The sequence below is a fragment of the Narcine bancroftii genome, chromosome 7 (genome assembly GCF_036971445.1).
Source record: "Narcine bancroftii isolate sNarBan1 chromosome 7, sNarBan1.hap1, whole genome shotgun sequence".
Classification (NCBI taxonomy): Eukaryota; Metazoa; Chordata; class Chondrichthyes; order Torpediniformes; family Narcinidae; genus Narcine; species Narcine bancroftii.
The window spans coordinates 41,968,427-41,984,957 of NC_091475.1; the positions used below are offsets into that span (position 1 = coordinate 41,968,427).

The window sequence follows — 16,531 nt, forward strand, 5'->3', positions numbered from 1 at the left end:
ACCATGTGCTACCTTAAAATTAATTTTTGTGTACGCTTTGGAAAGTTAAGATTGAAAGGATGTACCTGGAATTGAGCACTGTAGCAATGAGGAGACTGAATAGGCTTGTATTTTGAAAAGAGAAGGGTGAGGAAGGTCCTGATGAAAATGTATAGAATTGGGGGCTTGGATGAGCAGATAGTGAGAAACCTTTCCTCTTGTGGAGGTGTCTTTAACCAGAGGATAGAGGTTTGAGATAAAGATGAGATTTAGAGGTGACATTTGTGGTGAGGGACATTTCACTGAAGCTTGAGGTGTTGGGGAAAGTATGTACTCATTTAAACATTTCATTAAAATTACTTGAATTTCTGTTGTATGGAAGGCTCTAGGTAGTGAACTGGAAAATCGGAATAGTAAAAATAAGTACTTGATGGTTAGCATTGGCACATTAGTCTGAAGGGCTTGTTTCCATGTATGGCTCCATGCAAATTTTATTTCATATCTTATGGGAATTGTTACTTTTCTCTGTAAAGTACACAATTGCTTTGTGGATGCACATAATTGCTTCCTTTTTGATATCTTGGCTGATACTTTTGTTCAGTTGTCATTAAAATTTGATCCTCAAGATGACACAAATATAAACCAGAATTGCTATAAAACGTCCACATATGAAAATGTGATTAACACTCTTGTGATGGTGATAATGTGCAGAGTGTCAGTCTTGAACTGCATACACTCTGCCTGAAATGCAAGAGATGAAGTTTCTCCTTTTTGTGTATTTTTTTTTGCCTCACAGTCAACATCGTTTCCCCTATGTAAACTTCTCCACAGCCAGAAACCAGCTGAGAGCCTAAACAGGGGCACAACACTGCGTGACTTCACCACTCGATGTCAGGCTAGTAATGAAATACAGCTTAACAGTTCTCCACAGTATGAGGTATACTTAAACACTTTGAAACATTTCTCTATAAAAATATATAATTGGTTTATAAAGATGCATATTAATTACACAATGAAGAGTGTAAATGGATGGTTAACATTTTCAAGCAGAAGATGTGTTTAGTTTGGGTGATCAATGTGGAGATGTATATTATAGGTAGAATAATTAATGCCAGTTATGTCTATGACTTGAGAGTCTTGTGGGATTTTGAAGATTTTTGTTGTAGACTTTTGAGGACATCATTAAGGTAATGACTTGAAAATAGTTTGAAGATCTCCTTGTTCATTATCAGAACAACAGCATTTGATGAATTTTGTTGCTTTTCAGACATGCTTTTGGTGATTAATTTGCAAACTGGTTTAACATTGGATTTACTAAATTTAACCTTAAATATTCTCAAATGCTTTGTGTTTGATAAAACCTCAGACATTTTCTTATTGAACAAGCCACAACTTAAAGGGTTTCTCATTGCTTAAAAAAAGGATTAATAACCCTTCAGCTCTTCTAAAAGTCTTCATCTCTCCATTGTGATAATCACTGGCAGAATATATCAATGTAATTTTATGGAATGATAAAAATTGCTTCAGGCTGAATAATTTTTCCATCTTAATCAAAGTGACAATATCAGCCGTAATGCTTGTTCAGTCCATTCAACACAGTCAAGATCTTTGTCTATGGGTAATATTTTGTTTCATATCTCAAGGGAATTGCTAGGCATTGGGTTGCATCAATTATCCTTTGTTTCCTTGTATGTGTTTTCCTCCTCTTCCTTACCATGTGTGCAATCAGATGGTAATTCCTAATGTTTGGTGATCAGTTTTGGTATGTTATTCTCCCTTTGTTAACACTGGCACCCAGTTCAGCACATGAAAGACCACTGCCCTTTGAAATTTGTTATCTGAAGAATCATCCTCATTTCCCTGTTCCTTTATTTTTTCTACATTGTGAGAAATTGCATGAGGAACTGGATTTTCCAATTAGACAACTGCCAAGACTCTCAAGACAATTTGCAGGTAGCAGTGAGTCTTCTGGAGGATAGGCTCGGCTGATGGAAAACTGACCCACAGCAGCATAAAAGTGGAATGTAATGCTTGCTGCTCTTGGGCAATTGACATGTAAAGCAGTAGAGGTTTTTTTTAAACTCCTACCCACAATCATGTGATGCAGTGAAATATAATCTTGCTTCTGTTTTTGTCTTTTGTTTTTAAAAGATGAATCAATAATCCCTTCACACAGCACTTTTTTACTTTTCTGTGTCTCACATTGAGCTAGAGACTCCAAATTGCTTAGAGTTTTATCATCGTGCAACAGTTCGGTCCTCTGAAAAATCTTGATTACTGAAGGGTGTGGTGGTCACCTGGGGATGTGCACAGTTTGGGAGATGACGTTCCTTCCAATGTGGTTTATGGAGCTTTGGTAGCTCTGTTAATATGGCCATGCTCTGACTAGACACCGAAGTAAAGAGGAACATTTATTACTATTACCACCAATCCATTGGTTGGATGTGCAGCCCATGATAGTATGGAGAAGTAAAACATGAAAATCTGCAGACACCATGATTGAAGTAAAAACAAAGCTGGAGAATCTCAGCAGATCAAGCAGTGTTCTTTATATAGCAAATGTAAAAATACATAACCAACGTTTCAGCCCTTCATCAAGGTATGAAAAAATGTCGACAGGCATTTTTGTTTGGACGCCTGCCATCATTTTTCCATTACTAGAATCCTTTGGGGCTTTTAGTTCCTCAAGAGTTCTACTGCAGCATTGACACATTTTTTGTAGATTAATTGACAGTGATTGTCATAATTATCAACAATTTTGTTTATATTTTCATTGTTCAATCTTGCCTTCCCCTTTTCTTGACCTTGCTATTTATTTAATACTTTTTCTACTGTTGTTTGTTCTACAACTGTTTTTCTTTCCAGGTTGGCATAATCTGATTGTGCCAGTACCATGATACTCTGTCCGTTTTTGACTTGGAGTCATATTATAAGGGCAAAACAAAAAGGTGACATGGAACATGCCAATAAGGGCTGCACTGTTTCCCATAAGCAGTACAAGAGTGATGTGTAAAGATTTCAATTAGACGTGTAAAGATGTTAATAGATGTTGGGAGAGAATATAGGGATTGTATATAATGGAGGATCTGAAGTACAGTATAAAATAAGCCACAATTTTATTGATTGGTAGAGCAGATTTAACTCAATAAATTGGTGATGCTGGATGTTAGTGGAAGATTTAATCACAAAAATTTGAAAATCAAGAGTTCTTTAAAAGGAGATGGTTGTTGCCTGATTCTTGAGGAGTTGCTTGCTACTTGTATTCCCATGCATGCATTTATTAAAGGTGAAGGCTATTTGATTGCTTTGAATTGCAGATGAAGTTCAAGAGCAAACATTCATGTTTAGCATATTAAGCAGAGGTCATGGATGAAGCAATGGAGGATTGTTGGGTCAAGGATACTTTAAAGAATTATGAGTTAACGTATATTTTGGCATATAAATTAATCTTTAGATAAGTCGGGTCCCCATTTTCAGCCTCATTTTCATGGTTTTTATCATGTATTTGGTGTATAAGTCAACCTCCCCCCCAGTTTTTAGCAAGGAACGTGCTGGAGACTGGTGTCCGGGCCTCCCAGCAACAACCCAAACTTTGTTACATCACCCTTTTGCCAAGTATCAAATCTGTAAATTAAGCAATTAAAAATAACAGTTTAAAAAGAAAACAACCTTCTGGCCGGAAAGATGCCAAATAGAGTTGGGTCCAAGTCTTCATCAGCTGCCACAGGACTCGGTGACAGTGACTCCATTCTCAACATTGGATATGGTGCCATCCACATCAAAGAAGCACCTCGCTGCCCAAGTGTGGTTGGTGCAGGAACCACGCCTATATGTTGGTTCCTGGGTGGGAGCAAGGACTTTGGGCTCTACAATTGTAGAGTATCTGGGTGGGTTATGGTGGCGCCTGGCAGTGGGGAGGTGTCGGAGTACGGCAGCACTGGGGGTAGGGAGGTGCTTCCAGGGTTGTCTTGTACGCCAAATCTACATCGAGTGGTTTTTTTTTTTAGTTGAATTTAAGGTCTCATTTTTGTATCTGGTGTATAATTCCGCCCCTGATTTTTGAGGCTTTATGGTGTTTTGATTGACTTTCTCTGATTCCCATTGTCTTCAATTATCAAGTTTTTTTTACACATTAAATGCAACTTTCATATCAAAGGTGGCAACTTGTTCTTCTTGAATTCATCTGTCTCATCCACTTATGAATGGTAATAGATAATTAACAGTGGAGTGACAGGAATTTAATAATTTGAACTGTTGGGATCATTTGGTGTATATGCTGTTTCTATTTGGAAAAAATTTTTCCAAACACCTTTGACCACAAGGCCATCAGGCAGTGGAATACAAGGACTCTGTAGACACAGTGGTGTAATTCCCAAGGCAGATCGTCCAGGTCACTTGGTAGAATGCCTCATGCTGATGCTCACAACCAAGCACTAAGATATGGTTGGCTGGCAGTGAGAGGAGCTCTCCCAGTCAAATCCTTCCTGTAAAACCCCAAAAACATCGTTTTTCCTGAGATGACTGTGGAGGAGTGGAGACAGTTGCTCACCTCTGCAGAATGCAGATTCGCTAATAGTGTATTGCGAAGAATGCAAGAGTCCTTGTCATGCTTTATTCCCTGTAGCATCAAGGCAGAGGATTTTCTGATTTACAGGCTGTTCCTGGGGGACACACAATCAGACATCCAGAACTGCTGGAAGATCATCATCTCAGTTAAAGGTGCAATTTGCTCTGCCTGAAACCTGTTGGTCTTTTCAGTACATGAAGAAGTTGGTGGTGCAATGCTGCTGATTGGCACCTGCTGAGGGTCACACTGAGACTTGGCGCAGCCTACGCAAGGTTGCGGTGAGGAAGGACCACAGTCCAGAGTCCTTGCATTACTAATCATTGAGTGGCTGAGACTGAGGGGAAGTCCTTCAAACAACAGAGGGACAGAAATGACAAGGTACCACAGTGGTGTAAATATAAATGAATATAACAATGTATAGTGATGGAAATGTATGGATAAGAAACTAAGGGTGGGAAGAGACTTTGAACGGTTTTCCTTTTGTAGATATTTATTGTGAATAATTTTATTTTTGTTTTTTAAAAAAAAAAGTATGTTTCCATTCAAAATGTCATAGTTTGATGCTGTATTTTTACTTATACACTTTTAAATTGGACTTTGCTAGATTAAGAAATTTTCTACCTGTATTTTATTCATAATGCTCAAGTTAGCAAGGTTGTGGGGAGAACTTTGGAGCTGTTAAAGCAGTTGAGGTGCATCAGGAATGGAGCTTCACCAGTGTGGCATTTGACATGCTAACAGCAATTGGCTTTTAGTCACGTCAGATGTTTTGGGCAAGAATGGCCTCTGCATTCAGATCCATTGCATTCTGATGAAGAATCATTGACCTGAAATTTAACTCTCTCTTCCCACAGATGTTGACTGACTGGAGTATTTCAGTAATCTATTATGTTTTTTTTGATTATCCAACATTGCACTCTGATGAAGCATGTCAGTTTCAGCATTTGGTCATATTTTTGTCTTTGAAGGTGGCTACATAATCGGCTCATCAAATGTTTATTCCAAAATACAATTTTGCTGATGGGTAATGATGACATTTGCTCAGTTTTATCTGATGGATGTGATCATTTTGATAGTTTGGTCAGCCCTTATTAGTGACTTTTGAAGCTGAGGTGGACAAAAAAATACTGTTTTAGATATGAGTAAAAAGATTTGTGTCAGCTACAATGTAGAGAGGAACATTCTATATGCCATGAGAACGTTTAAGTTCAGTTTTATTGTCAGAGTACAGACATGATGCCACATTCAACCCTGAGATTCTTTTTCCTGCGGGTCAGGTGAATTACTATTTTTCAGTAGTGTAAACTACTTTTTAAAAAAAAAAGATACAAAAGAGAGAAATCTAAACAATCTATGCAAATGCAGAGAAAAAAATTCAGCAATAAATACTGTGCAAATAATTCTTAAATGAGTCTGAGTCTATTTAGGAGTCTGATGGTGGAGGGGTAGCAACTGTTCCTGAACATGGTGGTATGAGTCTTGTGGCACCTATACCTCTTTCCTGATGGCAGTAGTGAGAACAGAGTATGACCTGGATGGTGTGGATCCTAGATTATTGCTGGTGCAATGTTCAATGTAAGTTTTCTCAATTGTGGGGAGAGATTTGACTGTGGCTGTGACCATTTCTTTCTGCAGGGCTTTCTGTTCAGTTATAGGCACCCCTGATCAGGGCATAATGCAGCTGTTCAGTATACTTTCCACCAAACATCTGTGGAAGTTTGTCAAGGTTTTCTATGTCATACCGAACCTCCACAAACCCCTGAGGAAGTAGAGGCAAGGACGTGCTTTCTTCATGGTTACATTAGTATGATGGGTCCAGGAATTTAAATTTGCTCACTCTCTCCACTCCTGATATTTCCCCAATGATTATTGGATTGTACGCCTCTGATTTTTCCCTTCCTTGATTGTGTGAGAGATTGTCAGTACACCGTTCAGCCAAGTTTTCAATCTACCTCCTGCATGCTGACTCATCGCCCCTTACAGCCAATGAATGTGGTATCTTCAGCAAAATTGTAAATGGTGGTGTTGTCTTACCAAGCCATACAGTCATAGGTGGAAAGCGAGGTGAGCAGGGAGCTCAATATACAGCCCATGCCAATCTGCAAGATCGGGGATTGAGGAAATTCAAGATCCATTTTCACAATTGGATATTGAGGCTCAAGTCTTGGAGTTTGCGGATGAGCTTTGAAGGGATAGTGTTGATTGCCAAGCTATGGTCGATTGTAGCGACAGGTTTATGGCAGATGCCATCTCACTGGCTCTACACAAAGCCCGGGAGCACCTGGACAGTAAAGATGCATTCATCAGGATGCTCTTTATTGACTACAATTCAGCATTCAACACCATCATTCCCTCAAAACTGATGAGCAAACTCCAAGACATGAGACTCAATGTCCCACTGTGTAATTTGATCATGGATTTCCTTACTTCCAAACCACAATCAGTGAGGATTGGTAAGAACATAATCTCCATCAGTATCGGAGCACCATAGGGCTATGTACTTAGCCCCCTGCTCTACTCACTTTACACCAACTGTCTGACTCGGTATGACACTAACACCATCTATAAATTTGCCGGTGATACCACGATAGTGGGTGGTATAAAGAAAGGTGATGAGTCGGCATACAGGATTGAAAACTTCGCTGAATGGTGCACCAACAACAACTTTGCACTCAATGTCACCAAAACTACAGAGCTGATTGTTGACTTCAGGAAGGCAAAACTAGAAATATACAATCCAGTGATCATTGGGGGATCAGAGGTGGAGAGAGTGAGAAAATTTGTTCTTGGGAGTCACTGACTTGGATGATCTTTCCTTGACCCAACACATAATGGCATTGTGAAGAAAGCACATCAATGCCTTTACTTCCTCAGAAGTTTGTGGAGGTTTGGTTTAACACCAAAAACCCTGGCAAACTTTGGTGGAAAGTGTGCTGATCAGCTGCATCATGGTCTGGTAGGAAGATACCAATACCCCTGAGAGTAAAAGCCTCCAAAAGGTAGTAGACCCACAACCCAGGACATCACAGGCAAAACCCTTCCATGGGGAACGGTGCTGTCAGCAAGCAGCAGCAATAAAGGATCACACCACCCAGCACGTGCTCTGTTCTCGCTGCTGCCATCAGGAAAGAGGCATTGGTGCCACAAGTTTTGCACCAGCAGTTCAGGAACAGCTGCTACCCCTCCACCATCAGACTTAAACTCAATCAGGGACTCATTTAAGGACTCTTAGTTGAGCACTTTATTCATTTTTTAAAAATTCTCTCTATTACATAGTCAGTTTGTTCACATTTCTTATTTGTTTACATGTATATGCTGTATGCCTTTTATTTTGGACTACCAGTAAGTGTAATTCTGCCGGCCCGCAGATAAAAGAATTGCAGGGTTGTATGTGATGTCATGTCTGTATTCTGACAATAAATCTGAAATCTAAAGAGCATCCTGATGCATCTTTCCTTTCCAGGTGTTTCAGGGTTTGTTGTGGAGCCAGTGAAATGGCATCTGCTATAGACATGTTGCTGCAGTCGTAGGTAGTGAGGCAAACATTTGTCGGGACAGAGATAAAATGTAGGATATTCTTGAGTTGATTGCTATAAAAGCAAGTTCTTGACTTTGAAACTGTTGGCATCTGTTCATTCCAGAACATGTTAGGCTCTAATATATGTGGCTATCAGACAATTTCATTTAATTCAAAGGCCAGGTGGATGTGTTGTAGTCCTTGTGCAGAAGTTAGATTTTCAGGAGTAATAACTAAAACCTTATTCACCTTATCTCTTCTATTTGAGTGCTATTTAGATTAAATCCTCAGGAAGTGGGGTTGTGGGGGGGGGGGGGAAAGGTTAATGTTTTCGTATTGCTGGTTGACAAAATGTTCTTCACTCTTGAGGCTTGTTTAAATGTTACTCTGGTTTGTAGGATTTGAGTCACCCCAAAATTGATTTAAGGAGACTGCGTGTATATAGTAGCCTAGGTTTTGCATTTGACAAGCATTCCAAAGCTTATGAATTTGAATCATTGAAGTTGAAGTTATTCAGTTTGATAGTTTGTATTCTGGCATTTGATGAAAAATTATTTTAAATCATTTCACATGGTCCTTTAAATCTGTCACATCTACCTGATTTGTTTCTTGTCCCACAGCAAAGGAGTTAAGGGTTATGGGGATAAGGCTGGAAAGGGGTACTGATGGTAGTGATCAGCTATGATCTGTAAAATGGCGGTGCTGGCTCGATGGGCCGAAGGGCCTACTCCAGCTCCTATTGTCTATTGCACAATTCTCTAAAATTATCATACCTTGATGAAGAGCTCAGGCCCGAAACTTGGGTTATGTATCTTTATTTTTGTTATATAAAGTATGCTGTTTGACTGCTAAGTTTCTCCAGCATTGTTTTTTTTACTTCAATCATGGCTTGTGCAGACTTTTGTGTTTTACTCGTAAAATTATTGATATGGATCAACAAGGCCATAGGAAAGTAAGTTGGATGCTAAGATTTCTAGGACTGGATTTTTTGAAAAAATGGGGTAAACCTTTAACTTGTTCATAATGTGAATGACTTGTATTGGGAAGACAACTCTGAGCACTATGAAATTTTAAATGTCATGAAAAGGAGGTAGAAAAGCTATCAGAGTGTGATAGCAGAAGAGTAAGGCAAGATTCTATCAGGGAAGTGTGAACTGATTAATCTTTCTCAAAAGAGCAAAGTTGACTTGTAGCTACCCTTTAATTCAATCCTTAAAACGTTGCCCACATCCTAAGATGTGTTGCAACAAGTAAATTTCAGGAATTGTCTGTAATACTCGGCATATTCTTTAAGGCCACCTATGTAGGTTTGAATTGGGACAAGCTTGGAGATGAAAGAGGATTTTGTTAAAATGGTCTTTTTATTTTGTGAATTTTGTCCACTGGGAGTTATAGCTACTTTTTCTGAGAAACATTCGGAAGCAGATTTTTTGCAATAAGATTGAAACAGGCAAGTATATAACAATACACAATGTTCTTGACAAACTCAGCAGGTCATGCATCATCCATAGGAAACGGATGGAAATTTGCATAGGAACTTTTTATTTCCAACTGCCCACAATTCATTAACCATCTCGACTTCACTAACAGATTTCAATCTTGCTCCTTTTTCTCTACACGCTCATGCCACGATGGCGAACTCTTCTTCGTACATCTCTGGGTCCACTTCTTCAACAACGATTTTCCACCCATCCTACTGAGGACCCTTTTCTCCTTTCTCTTGGACACCTTGTAATGCCCTTCTGCCTGCTCTGGAACTGCTGCTAAAATATTACCTGTCCACTCCATTTACCTATCCAATTTTACCCTCTCGGAATGCGCTGCCCTCTATCCTCACTGTGTTCTTGTGGTAACTGCGTGGACCTGGTGATATTCTCCAGCACATTGATGTAATGCATTTGCAGATTTTCTTTTTTAACTATGTAATACTGTGAAGTCGATTGGCTGCAGGCCTGGTGCTAATGTAGGTAAACATTAGCGTACTCATCACAAATCACGTGTGTAGAATTAATATATAAAGCTTCCCAATTATTTTTTTTTTAAATTACTATTTATTTCATCTTTCAATGTTGCAATTTACCTCCTATACCCTGATGATCCATTTTATGGTAACACGACTAACTACTGAACCACCTGATTGTACTAATAGACCACCTGAGTTAGCAAATATAAGCTTCGTTTTATTTCCAAAATAGAACACTTGGATCACACACTGAAAATATTGATGTTTTGTGGAGCTGCATATATAAAATGTGGGAATTGTTTGATATTATGCATTGTCCTTTATCTCCTTAGAAAATTGTACCTTTTGTATTAAAAAATACTTCTATTCTGCAAAATTATTTTCAAATTGTCTTACTAGCCTCTGAAACATTAGTAGAGGTCACTCATATAAATGGAGAGTTTGTCTTTTTCAAGTGGAATGAAAGCTTTTTTTCCAATTGTTAATTGCAAGTCATTTTCAATATGACCTGAATTAATTCTTAAATGTGTTCTCAAATGGTGTTTTGCTGTGGATCTTGCCAATACTTGCATGATAAGCAGGAAAGCTCTCATCCTGTGCTTGAATAGAATCAATCTTACTGCTGAATTTCAAATTTAATTTCTTCACATAGGAATTATCTGTCAGTAGAAGTACACTAGTGAGTCTAAAGGAAATAAATATTTTCTAACATTCCTAAGATGTTGAGATGTTGCAATTTTGAAGAGATCTGATCACCTGTCTTTAATTTTGCAGCAGGATGGCCAGCACATAACAGACGAACCTATGTCAGAAGATGAAACCGTTTCTCAACCTGTAAGTCAGTCCTTTCACATGAATGTCTCTTTTTTAATCTTTGGTATTTTAATCAATATCATGGGCATAGTTTATAGAAATTATTCACTTGTCAGTTTCACCATAAATTTTATAATGAATGTGTAAAACTTCATTTGCTTTGGTAAATGCTGACCCATTGAGTAACAAGCAAGGTAGGTTCTTGTCCTCACCTACCACCCTACCAGCCTCCTCATCCATCACACCCTCCTCTGCCATTTATGCCACCTTCTAAGTGATTCCACCACTTGATACATATTCTCCTCTCCTCCCCTTTGCCTTCTGCAGGGACCTCATGCTCCCTGACTCCCTTGTCCACTACTCCCTTTCCACCAATCATCGTTCCCTTAGGACCTACCCCTATGACTGCAGGAGATGCTCCATTTATGCCAACACCTCCTCCTTCAGCACCATTCAGGGCCCCAAACAGTCCTTCCAAATGAAGCAACATTTCACTTATGAATCTGCAGTGGTCATCTACTGCATCCAGTGCTCCTGTTGTGGTCTCATCAATATTGGAGAGACTGGGAGATTTTTTACTTGCATTTTTAAATACTCCTCAAGTACCTCATTTGCTCCATGTTGCCTATACCAGCTATATAACCCACTCCTCTTCTGAGCCATATCCCCAGTATCCTTTGCAAACCAATGTCCCTCTGCCTGCTGACCTTGCCTTTAATCATGACAGGAACATACAAAGTCTGTATTCTCAAAATTTAACCTTTGAAGGTCCTCCTCTTTCCTCGCATATCCTTGCCTGAAAACAACATTCCAATCCTTGCATTCTAGATCCTTTCTCCAATTTAGAATCTTAACTGAGGCCCAGACCTATCCTACTCCATAATTAACTTGAAACTAATGGCATTATTATCACTGGATCCAAAATGTTCCCCTGCACATAATTCTGTCACCTGTACAGTCTTGTTCCCTGATGAGAGATCCAGCATTGCACTCTCTCTAGTTGGTACCTCTAAATATTGATACAGAAAACTTTCCTGAACACATTTGACAAATTCCAAGCCGTCCAGCCCTTTTACAGTATGCAATTGCTAATCAATATATAGAAAGTTAAAATCTCCAACTATCACAACATTATTTCCTGCAACTGTCTGCTATCTCTCCACAGATTTCCTCCTCTAAATCTTGTGATTAATGGGCAGTCTATAATACAACCCTATGAGTGTGGTAATGCCTTCTCATTCTTCAGCTCTACCCACATAGCCTCAGTAGATGAGCCCTCTTGTCTGTCCTGCCTGAGCATAGCTGTAATATTTTCCCTAACCCCTCAATACCACCCCTCCCTTTTCATCTCTTTACCCCCCCCCCCCAACACCATTCTATTGCATCTAAAGCAAATGGAAACCCAACATTGAGCTGCCAGTCCTGCCCCTCCTGCAACCAAGTTTCACTAATGGCCACAATGTCATAATTCCATATGCCAATCCATGCTTTAAGCTCATCTTCCTTTCCCACAATACCCCTTGCAATGAAATAGATGTGCCTGAGAATACTTCCACTATGTACAACCTGTTGACTTCCAACGGTGCATGCAATTTTCACATCACCTTTTTTCTCCTTCACTCCTCTATCTGCACTCGCAGTTTGGTTCCCATTCCCCTGCAAATCTAGTTTAAACTCACCACAGCAGCACTAGCAAACCTTGCTGCAAGGATAGTAGTCCCCTTTCAGTTCAGATTTAAACAGTCCTGTTGGAACAGGTCCCACCTTCCCTGGAAGAGAGCCCAATCATCCAGAAACCTGAAACCCTCCCTTCTGCACCATGATTTTAGCCATGTATTAAGCTGCATTATTCTCCTATTTCTAACATCACTAACACGTGGCACAGGTAATAATCCTGAGATCACTAACCTGGAGGTCCTGTCCTTCAACCTAGCACTGAACTCTATGAACTCTTCTTACAGGACCTCCTCACCCTTCCTACCCACGTAATTGGTCCCTATATAGACCACACCATCTGGATGCTCATTCTCCCTCCTGAGAATGCCGTGAACTGAGGTATCTCAGACCCTGACACAAGGGAGGCAACGTACCATCCGGGATACTCAATCTCTTCCACAAACCTCTTGTATGTCCCACTAACTATGGGTTTCCTTATCACTGCAGTTCGCCTCTTCCCTTCTTTGCCATAGGACTAGACTCTCTGCCAGAGATCTGATTGCTGTGGCTTGTCCCTGGTCGGTTTTCCCCTCCCCTCCACCCCCCAAAGAGTATCCAAATTGGTGTACTTATTATTGGGGAATGGCCACAGCACTGTCTGCCTGTTCCCTTTCCCTCTCCTGACTGTTGCCCAACTACCCCCCTGCCTCCAAGATCTGATAGTATCCCTGTTAACTCCTGTCTTTTACCCCCTCCGCCTCCCGACTGATCCGGAGTTCATCAACTCCAACTTCTCAACTCAGCTTGTCAGGAGCTGGATATATTTCTTGCAGATGAAGTTGTCAAGGATACTGCTAGCTACCCTGATGACTCACATTCTGCAAGAGGAGCATTCCACTGCATTGCTGTCATTCCCATTGTTTATGACTAGAGGAAAAAAATATGATATTGCAGTGACCCGAGAACTAAGTCACGACCTGCCTCACAAATTGGCCAGGGAACGCGGAGATTGTGAGGGCCCCGCAGGGACCAACGGCTGTCGTCCTGTGTGACCTCCCACATGGCAGGAAACAGCTGGCAATAGCGGAAATGCTGGCCAGTTGGAGGCTGGAGCTTCTGGAGCAAAGCAAAAATGGTGCCCTCAAAGAGCTACTAACCTTCACCTTCAAGTTTTCACAATGCAAGCGCACTCCCTGTTCGCTGCACGTGAATGTTTTGGGGGACAGGGCCCTCGTGAGCGAGATGCTTGCACTTGCTGAGGGGCACAAGGCTTGCTTGCTCTTTGAGCAGATTTACCTGGAGCAGCTGGCCGAGGATATCCAACTTCTGCTCGCCAATGAGGACTTCAGTGACCCAAGGAAAGTCGTACACCAGGCAGACGTGGTCTGCAGAGCAAAAAAAGAAAACGGAGCCTCACTGGAACAGATCGCCAAGTCCCGACCCCAGATGGCAACAAAGCCACAGCTGACAGAGAGGCAAGTGGACCCCCACTCAGCTATATTGCTGTTATCAATGATGGGGTGCAGGGGCCTGTCAATGCCGCCCACCCTGGAAACGCCATGGTGAACTGTCATTAATGGCTGCAGCATGTGGCCAACGTAACAGCCTCCTCCACGTGTGGGACTCTGTTGGAAAGGTGGTTCCTCGTGGACACTGATGCTGAAATTAGTGTCCTTCCCTGCCTCCTCCCCCCCCCCCCCCCCCATCACCAACCCATGGCCTCTGACACGTGGAACGCCAAGCTGGGGCTGGCACTGAGGGCAGCGACCAGCACCTCTTTCTGAACTTGTGGGTCCCCCTATGACTTGCTGGCCACCATTTTAAGTGGACTTTTACTGTCGCAGTAGTGGCACATCTACTCCTGGGAGCTGATTTCCTGCATGCCCCCTGACTACTGGTAGACCTAAAAGGGCGGCGTTTGGTTCACGCCAGAATATTTCAAATGATGCCCCGGGGGGAAGCCAAACTACCGCCCCCTACCTCAACTTCATCATGCTGTCCGACATGACGCCTACACATGCATCCCTGGTGGAGTTCCCCGCAATCGTGGCTCCACAATGTTCTTTCGCGGAACCAAAGCACACGGTAAGGCACCACATCCTCACTGAGGACTCCACGCCAGGGTGAGCCACCTTCCTCCACGAAAAACTTGGCCTCGCCAAAGAAGAATTTAAGAAAATGAAGGAGTTGGGGATAGTGCGGCGGTCGGACAGCCCCGGGCCTCCCCTTGCACATGGTCCCAAAGGCAGCCGGAAGGAAGAGGCTATGTGGTGATTACTGACGCATCAGTGAGGCCACCACACCAGACAGGTACCCTGTGCCCCATATCCAAGACTTTACCGCCAACTTACAAGGGGCACAGGTGTTTTACAAAGTTGATTTAATCAGGGATTATCATCAAATCCCAGTCCACCCCAAGGACATACCTAAATCCATCATAATCACCCCCTTTGGCCTGTTCGAGTTCATGAGGATGCTCTGTGACTTAAAAAACACTGCTCAAATGTTTCAGCAGCTGATGGATGCAGAGGGCTGGGGCCTCCCATTTGCATTCATCTACCTGGACGATATCCTTACTGCCAGCCACAAACATTCAGAGCACACGGCCCACCTCACGCAACTATTTACCTGCCTGCAGGGGTTCAGGCTGGATACAATGGACTCCTAGGACATCAGATTGACAGGGATGGGGCAAAACCATTGCCCAAGAATGTGGAAGCTGTTTATTATTCACAAAACCTTGCACCGTGAAGTGGCTGCAGGAATTTGCCAGTATGATTAACCTCTACCATCGATTCATACTAGCAGTAGCTTGGATCATGCACCCCCTTTACACGCTCTTGGTGGAGAAAAATAAAGACATCGCCTGAGATGGGGAAGCCTTGGAGATGTTCCAGAAAGACGCTCTGACCAATGCTACCCTTCTGGTTTACCCCAGGCCGGAGATGCTAACTGCCCTCATGGTGGACACCTCCAGCACCGCGGTCAGAGGGGACCTCAAACAGCTGGTCGATGGGCAGTTACAGTCCCTAGCCTTTTTTAAGCAAGCAGCTCCAGCAACCTGAACTTAAATACAGCACCCTTGACCAGGAGCTATTGGTGCTGTACAAGGTGGTCAGGTATTTCCGATACTTTCTGGCAGGCAGACAATTCAAGGTCTTTACAGTCCACAAACCAATAACTTTCACCTTCCACAAGGTGTCTGACCCGTGGTCAGCTAAGCAGTAGAGGCACCTTTCCCACACTTCTGAATTCACCACAGACATCCAACACATAATTGGCAAGAGCAACGTGATGGCCGATGCACTCCCATGTCCCACCATCGAATCTGTCCACGCCCTACCCCAGGTCATAACATGATGAGCCTGAGATCCTGGTGTTCAGGATGGTGCTTTCCAGGCTGCAGCTGGAGGATGTTGTCTTCGCTCCTGGCAACCAGACGCTCCTCTGTGACGTCTCCACCAGCAAACCTGTCCCATTATGCCGGCAGCATTGAGGCGGCAGGTCTTTGATGCGGTGCACAACTTGACGTATCCAGCCATCAGAACAGTAAAGATGGTGGCCAGCAGGTTTGGCATGGGCTTCGCAAACAGGTCAGTCAGTGGGCCAAGACCTGTGCGCTCTGCCAGGCATCCAAGGTGCAAACTTCCACTAAAGCATCTCCTCAGGCTTTTGAGCCAGCACGGCATAGGTTCAGCCATGCCATGTTGAGAATGTGGGGCTTTCCAGTTTCCCGTGGGGCAACATACCTCCTCACTATGGTTGACTGCTCCCTGAGGTAGCTGGAGGTGGTCCCTATGGCCAAAATGACCACAGAGAACCACATCAGGGCACTAATCTACACCTTGATGTCCAGGTTCAGAATCCCAGAACATCTCACCTCCAACAGGGAATGCAGTTTACCTTGGGGCTCTGGGCAGTGCTAACCAAGCTGTTGGTAACTGAATTCCACCATACTATCGCATATCACCCACAGGCCAACAGGTTGGTGGAGCAGTTCCACAGACACTTAAAAGCACCCCTGATGGCCCGGCTC

At 42.4% G+C, this 16,531-nt stretch overlaps 1 protein-coding gene across 7 annotated transcripts in view; it reads left to right on the top strand.

Annotated features, from left to right (window-relative positions):
• The window catches only part of LOC138738816 (ribosomal protein S6 kinase alpha-3), a 106,085-nt gene that overhangs the window by 1,688 nt on the left and 87,866 nt on the right, over nt 1-16,531 (top strand). The window contains exons 2-4 of one of the 7 annotated variants that reach the window (XM_069889808.1): nt 811-916; nt 4,738-4,924; nt 10,801-10,860. In XM_069889808.1, the coding sequence (XP_069745909.1) occupies nt 10,831-10,860 (30 nt within the window). In that variant the 5' untranslated portion in view covers nt 811-916; nt 4,738-4,924; nt 10,801-10,830. Of the gene's footprint in view, nt 1-775; nt 917-4,737; nt 4,925-10,800; nt 10,861-16,531 lie in introns of those variants that run through there. The other 6 variants (XM_069889804.1, XM_069889807.1, XM_069889809.1 and 3 more) reach the window with 6 other exon arrangements.